This window comes from Triticum dicoccoides, chromosome 6B, assembly GCF_002162155.2.
Source record: "Triticum dicoccoides isolate Atlit2015 ecotype Zavitan chromosome 6B, WEW_v2.0, whole genome shotgun sequence".
NCBI classification, from domain to species: Eukaryota; Viridiplantae; Streptophyta; class Magnoliopsida; order Poales; family Poaceae; genus Triticum; species Triticum dicoccoides.
Window position 1 is genome coordinate 656,971,845 of NC_041391.1, and position 8,040 is coordinate 656,979,884.

General features: G+C 44.5%; 1 protein-coding gene across 1 annotated transcript; it reads left to right on the plus strand.

The window, feature by feature from the left end:
* The first annotated feature begins 2,552 nt into the window (after nucleotides 1-2,552).
* On the plus strand, nucleotides 2,553-3,712 carry LOC119322572 (senescence-specific cysteine protease SAG39-like). Its single transcript, XM_037596055.1, has 2 exons — nucleotides 2,553-3,029; nucleotides 3,126-3,712. Exons 1-2 carry the CDS (start codon nucleotides 2,597-2,599, stop codon nucleotides 3,710-3,712), a joined length of 1,020 nt encoding a protein of 339 aa, XP_037451952.1. The 5' UTR covers nucleotides 2,553-2,596.
* The last annotated feature ends 4,328 nt before the right edge of the window (nucleotides 3,713-8,040 follow it).

Sequence of the window (8,040 nt, forward strand, 5' to 3'; positions counted from 1 at the left end):
TTGCATAAAACTTGTATATGTCATCCGCATCATGTTAACAACATTTAAATGCTTAAAACTGTGTTTGCATTAAATTGCTAAATGACATGTGGGGATTTTCTGGAATTGTTGTTTCTTGTTTCCGGCCTCACTTAAACTTGCCTAAATAGTTAGTTTATTTATGCTTCACCTCTTTCCATGTTAATTAACATTTAATATTGTTGGGTACATAACCGAGAGAGAAACTAAATAATTGATGTGGTGTTCCGTCAATATGCAACTTGTTGCATATTGAGCTCCACTTAAATTGTAGTGTTGTTTGCTTTACCTTGCCATGCCATGCCTCATTAAACCGGACATGCATCATATTTGTTTGTGCATCATGTCATGTTTATGCTTGTGTGTTTACCATATTGTTTGCTTCTTTCCGGTTTGCTTCTCTCGTTAGCTTCGGTTTCGTTCCGGAGTTGTGAGGATTCGTTCGACTACGTCTGTTTGTCTTCTTCTTGGACTCGTTCTTCTTCCTTGCGGGATTTCAGGCAAGATGACCATTACCCTTGATATCACTTCTATCTTTGCTTGCTAGTTGCTTCGTTCTATCGCTATGTTGCGCTACCTATCACTTCTTTACCATGCCTCCCATATTGCCATGTCAGCCTGTAACCTTGTCACCCTTCCTAGCAAACCATTGTTTGGCTATGTTACCGCTTTTGCTCAGCCCATCTTATAGCATTGTTAGTTGCAGGTGAAGTTGAAAATTTCTCCATGGTGGACATGATTATGATTGGGATATCACAATATCTCTTATAATATTTAATGCATCTATATATTTGGTAAAAGGTGGAAGACTCGGCCTTTTGCCTGGTGTTTTGTTCCACTCTTGCCGCCCTAGTTTCCATCATACTGGTGTTATGTTCCCGGATTTTGCGTTCCTTACGCGGTTGGGTGATTTATGGGACCCCCTTGATAGTTCACTTTGAATAAAACTCCTCCAGCAAGGCCCAACCTTGGTTTTACCATTTGCCTACCTAAACCTTTTTCCCTTGGGTTCTGCAGACTCAAGGGTCATCTTTATTTTACCCCCCCGGGCCAATGCTTGTCTAAGTGTTGGTCCAAACCGAGCGATGTCCGGCGCCCCCTGGGCAACCAGGGTCTATGCCAACCCGTCGTCTTGCTCATCCGGTGTGCCCTGAGAACGAGATATGTGCAACTCCTATCGGGATTTGTCGGCGCATCGGGCGGTCTTGCTGGTCTTGTTTTACCATTGTCGAAATGTCTTGTAAACCGGGATTCCGAGTCTGATCGGGTCTTCCCGGGAGAAGGTATATCCTTCGTTGACTGTGAGAGCTTGTGATGGGATAAGTTGGGACACCCCTGCAGGGTATAATCTTTCGAAATCCGTGCCTGCGGTTATAGGCAGATGGGAATTTGTTAATGTCCGGTTGTAGATAACTTGACACCAGATCCGAATTAAAATGCATCAACCGCGTGTGTAGCCGTGATGGTCTATTTTTGGCGGAGTCCGGGAAGTGAAAACGGTTTTGGGTTATGTTTGACGTAAGTAGGAGTTCAGGATCACTTCTTGATCATTGCTAGCTTCATGACCGTTCCGTTTGCTCTCTTCTCGCTCTTATTTGCGTATGTTAGCCACCATATATGCTTAGTCGCTGCTGCAACCTCACCACTTTACCCCTTCCTTTCCCATAAGCTTAAATAGTCTTGATCTCGCGGGTTTTGAGATTGCTGAGTCCTCGTGACTCACCAGATACTATCACAATAGTTGCAGGTGCTGATGATACCAGTGCAGATGATGCAACCGAGCTCAGATGGGAGCTCAACGAAGACCTGGGTCGTTGCTATGTTTCGTTTTTGTTGATCAGTAGTGGAGCCCAGTTGGGACGATCGGGGATCTAGCAGTTGGGTTATCTTCTTTTCTTTTGGCTTCATCCGTAGTCGGACTATGTGTGTGTACTCTGAATGATGTATGATTTATTATATGTTCATTGTGTGAAGTGGCGATTGTAAGCCAACTCTTTATCCCATTCTTGTTCATTACATGGGATAGTGTGAAGATGGCCCTTCTTGCGACAAAACCACAATGCGGTTATGCCTCTAAGTCGTGCTTCGACACGTGGGAGATATAGCTGCATCGTGGGCGTTACATGTTACGCTTAAAATTTTGGGTTTAATCTTTTTATATGCGTTTTTTGGTTCCTGGGTACTCATGCCAACACGTATATTGAGCTCCATAGGAATAGGATCGATAGAAAAGCCTGTCAGCATCACCATGCAATCACATTGACCTAAGTCCGTACGACGTATCAAAATATGTCGTAATCATGGTTACTTGATTTTTCTTGTACTAACATCCAAAGTTCCAGCACAACATGTCTATTATTCTCGTATGCTAAGGAAAGCATACGCCATATGCACATGTATTTATTTTATACTATCCGCCTACCAAATGTAATTCGCCGCTACGTTGGAGACCATCTCAATCCCCCACATTCAAATACATACATTCATGCAACTATATAAGACACCAAGTACCATTCACAAAACCAAACCAGAGCACAGACTGCACACTAGTAGTAGCAAGCAATTCATCAAACATAACATGGCCATCCTAAAAGCTTTGATCCTTGGCATCCTTGGATGTGTCTGCTTTTGCAGTTCGGTCCTAGCAGCTCGTGAGCTCAGCGACGACTTGTCAATGGTGGCAAGGCACGAGAGCTGGGTGGTGCAGTACGGCCGTGTGTACAAGGATGATGCTGAGAAGGCGCAACGATTTAGGGTGTTCAAGGCCAATGTCGGGTTCATCGAGTCGTTTAATGCCAAGAACCACAAGTTCTATTTGGGCATCAATCAGTTCGCCGACCTAACCAACGAGGAGTTCAAGGTGACAAAAGCTAACAAGGGGTACAAACCAAGAATGGGGAGGATGCCTACCGGATTCAGGTATGAGAATGTAAGTTTCGATGCACTTCCGGCAACCGTAGACTGGAGAACGAAAGGAGCAGTCACCTCCTTCAAGGATCAGGGCCAATGTGGTAAGTATTTTTAGGATAATAATATATTGCATATATGTTTGAATTTTTAATGAGAATGTCCTCTTATAGTATCTACACAAACGTAAACATTTGTAGGTTGTTGTTGGGCTTTTTCTGCTGTCGCTGCTACAGAGGGCGTCGTTAAGCTCAAAACCAGCAAGCTTATCTTGTTGTCTGAGCAAGAACTTGTGGATTGTGATGTCCACGGTGAAGACCAAGGTTGCGAAGGTGGGCTTATGGATGATGCCTTCAAGTTCATAATCAAGAATGGCGGTCTCACAACCGAGTCCAACTACCCATATACCGCGGCAGATGACAAGTGCAAAAGTGGAACGAATGGTGCCGCAACCATCAAAAGCTATGAGGATGTTCCAGCCAACAACGAGGGAGCTCTCATGCAAGCTGTCGCAAGCCAACCCGTCTCGGTGGCTGTAGATGGAGGAGATATGACCTTCCAATTTTACAAAGGTGGAGTGATGATAGGCTCATGTGGCACAGACCTGGACCATGGTATTGCGGCTATTGGTTATGGCAAGACCAGCGATGGCACAAAGTATTGGTTGCTGAAGAATTCATGGGGAACAACATGGGGCAAGAACGGTTATTTAAGAATGGAGAAGGACATTCCCGACAAGAAAGGCATGTGCGGCCTTGCGATGGAGCCTTCTTACCCCACTGCATAGGATGAGCGTCATATGCAACATATCATGTGTCTACTTTAAATACCTATAGTTTGTATGTGTATCTAAGGTATAGTTTGTATTTTATATTTTGTGAATACAATGTAAATTATGCTACATATGTTAAGATTGATGAAGAAGTTGTGTTAGCTATATCATTTGGAGATTTGGCACCAGTTGTGTTTTGTAAGTGAATTGTGTTGTCTCTTGTTCCTTCATATTTGTAGAATGAACTCTTTGAGTAGTATTTATTTTCACAATAATATTAGAACCATAAAAAAATGTGAAAATGGTGGAGCTGATTTGCAAATAAATGTTGAAGCGTGAGAATGGAACAAAATGTTTTTTATATGTCGAGGAAGTGAAATGGGATGGACTTTTCCATCCACCAATTCCCGTCGTCATGGTCACTCAACGATCGACAATAGCCTCCTCTCCCCAACTGCAACACCAACCTTAATTTTACACTGGCTAGTCCATAATTAGAAAGTGGACCTTAATTATTATTAGTAATTAGAATATTAGAATTAGTATCGTGGGGGTCCATACCTCAATACGGTAGAGCATATAAATGGAGAAACAATAAGCTAGCTTTCTGCTAGTAATGAGCATGCAGGCTAAAAACTCCTTCCCATATGGAAGAGATGGTCCACATATATGAAGGAAATATGCCCTAGAGGCAATAATAAAGTTATTATTTATTTCCTTATATCATGATAAATGTTTATTATTCATGCTAGAATTGTATTAACCGGAAATATAATACATGTGTGAATACATAGACAAACATAGTGTCACTAGTATGCCTCTACTTGACTAGCTCGTTTATTAAAGATGGTTATGTTTCCTAGCCATGGACAAAAGAGTTATCATTTGATTAACGGGATCACATCATTAGGAGAATGATGTGATTGACTTGACCCATTCCGTTAGCTTAGCACTTGATCGTTTAGTATGTTGCTATTGCTTTCTTCATGACTTATACATGTTCCTACAACTATGAGATTATGCAACTCCCGTTTACCGGAGGAACACTTTGTGTGCTACCAAACGTCACAACGTAACTGGGTGATTATAAAGGAGCTCTACATGTGTCTTCGAAGGTACATGTTGGGTTGGCGTATTTCGAGATTAGGATTTGTCACTCCGATTGTCGGAGAGGTATCTCTGGGCCCACTCGGTAATGCACATCACTATAAGCCTTGCAAGCATTGCAACTAATGAGTTAGTTGCGGGATGATGTATTACGAAACGAGTAAAGAGACTTGCCAGTAACGAGACACTACTAGGGAAAAGGCTAGCAGCAGCGCAGGTTTTAGATGCATCAGTAGCGCGGGGGTCGGCGCTACTAATAAGGCGCTACAGCTAACAGATAGCAGTAGCGCGTGCTCACCGGCGCTACTGCTACACAAGTGTAGCAGCAGCGCTGTTAGCGGAAGCTCGCTACTGCTATTAGCTGTAGCGCGCTTTGCATTGATGCGCTACCGCTATCGCGGCGCTGCTGCTAACTTTTATACACTCGCTACTGCTAATTTAAGTAGGTTTTTTTGTTTTTTTGGCATATTTGTTTTGTATTTGAACAGGCTTTATAGAAGAATCTTTAGCACATAGAAATGTCATCATGATACACATACAAATGCCTGCGAGACCACAAATGTAATCATAGCATGTACATACAAATAGTCTCATCATAATCATCATCCAACACAAAGTGATATCTTGTCATCATCTCGAAAATAGCGATACATGCAAGTCTCGAATACTTGCAACTACAACAATGTCATCCATCTAAACAAAGGTATATGCAAGAAGTGCTATCACTATGAGTGAGAGCGGAACTATGCAGTACATGAGGTGGCGGTTATGAGTCCTCTCTCGCGCTAGCGTGAACCTCAAGTAACTAGCTTCTCCTTCTTGTCTGCTTTTGAAGCCTTTATGGCTGGCGCCCGTGAACCCATTCACTTGCGCCTGACACTCATGCCACTCGTTGTACACCCCCGGAACCTTCCCTTTGTACATGACATAGCAATTCCATCTCGCCATCAAGAAACTAGGTACCTGTTAGAGATGCATGTTCATGAAGAGGAAGTACAATCATATATATGCAACAAAATATACTAGAGAAACACCGAAAAAGAAAGGGTTAGCAACTTGATGCAACATACATTATGCAAATTAATTAACTAGAGGTACGCAGGTCATCGTACGCAAACTAACAAAGTAGCGTTACGCAAGTTCGGCAGGGACCATGGACATCACAAAGTTTCATCGCTACAAAAAGTATAAAAGTTCAACCGACACATATCATCATCATCGGCATCATAAATCACTAGAAGATCCATCCTTCCATATCATCGAGGACGAACCCTAGCTTCTTGAATGGCGTGAGGTCTAGACGTTGCATGCCTATGCGAGTTCGGACGTCAGCTCGCGATATAGGGCCGTGGTGGAACATCCCCTTCTCATGGATGACTTCTTTCATGATGATCGTCGCAATGTCGCTTTGGATGCGAAAGAAGTCATATCTAAGTTTATAATCCGCTTCTCCATGAGATTCTAGCCACTTGTGGATACGATCATCATTTCTGCTGTTAATGCGAAGCTTTTGGTGATCCGTGTTGAACTGAATCATGAGATGGACGATGTAGAATCCATCCTTCTTGCTTGGTTTTGGGACATGGATGCAGGAGAAGTTAGTTTTATGCACGAAACCCATCTTCTTGTTCCTTTGTTTCTTGATCTGCACGTGGCCACCTCTAAAGCTGAAGCCTGGGAGAGCATCATCTAGAATATTCATTATGTGGGTGTAGTCTTTTTTCTCGTAGTCTCTGGAAGGATCAAAATACACGGCGTGGGAGACTTGCAGGTAAAGAACAATAAGGACGGTGCGCCCGTTGCTGCGGGGAAAAGACACCTCAAATTATTCCCCATATGAGAGAGAAGGAATGATTGAAATGTACGAAAGGGTTGTCCGGAACTGACTTACTTTGGATGATAAGGCACGAGGACAATTTCCCGGTCCTTATTCTGTACCATGAAGTTTTGGAGGTACTCCCTAGCAGTTTCACGCTCAAAGTCGCCGAGACTCAAGAAAGACTCGTGCATGTAGTACGGATCCGCCACACAGATTTGCGAGACTTCTTCACTCTTCATGACGGAGCTCATATGTAGCGCAAAAAGGCGGACGATAGTAAAATCAAGCCGCCTTCTTAGAAACATCTCAAAGATATGGTCAAACCGCAGGAAGAACACCTCCGCGGGCCGTGTGTCGACGTAGCACTTCCGCTCAGGCACACGAGCCACGTATGTCAGATATCCTGGATCCTTTGAGACTAGTAGGCTTTTCTCAGTCGACATCACATGGTCGTGCAGTCTCCTGAGATCCCCTGATAGTGCCTCCAGCGGTTTCGGCGGTAGCATCAGCTCGCCCGTGAGATGGAACATGACCGCACTTTTCACGGGTACAGGCTCTTCAGAATGCATCGTCTGGCTGCTATGTGCTCTGGCTTGTTTGGAGGCAGTTACCTTCCCCGATCTCTTCCTCTCCTTTTTCTTGGGCACACCTTCCAGACCCTTCCTTAACCCCCGCCCCAGTGTTCCCGGGCTAAGTACTGTACGACCCTCGCGCCCGGCTAGTTGAGCCTGTGTTGAGGCGGCATCTTCAGGCGTGTCCTGTGAGGATTTCATGAAGAGAGACTTTTTGCAATGCATGGTACGACCCTGCCCGGGCATATCATCCATATCCTCATTAGCAAGCTGGTAGCCTGATTCGTCATATGGTTGACTCATCGTATCTATGTCACAGTCATACGCGTTTGTATTGAGTAAATCCATAGGGTCGACCTCCGTCTCCTCATCCATTCTCTGTTCTACAGGAGAAATTACATCAGCCAGTACTATTGCATCCCCTTCATCATGTCGTCCGCCGCTCTCACCCGGCACTACAGGAGCTAGTAATTGTGTAGGCGGGGTGGTGGTCTTCGCACATGCTTGTTGATGTGTGGTAGTTATTGGTGTGCTCTCGGCCGGCTCCAGACGAATAAGATTCTTCGGCCATAGCAGCACCCAATTCTTGCAGCTTCCAATCCGCGGCGGGGTCTCGTCGTCCGCTCCCACATGCTGTACTGGAGGAGGCAAATCCTCGTGCCCCAATTTCACACTGGTCAAGCTAACCCTGAAGTGCCCAGCGGGGATCGGCTAGTTGTGGAACGTGCGTATAATCCCCTTTCCCACGTCCACCTTCTGGCCCTTGATCAAGTAGAGTATGGTGCACAGGGTTTCTTTCGCCTGCAAACACATATGTCTGTGGCGTAAAACAACCGAAAGGCAAC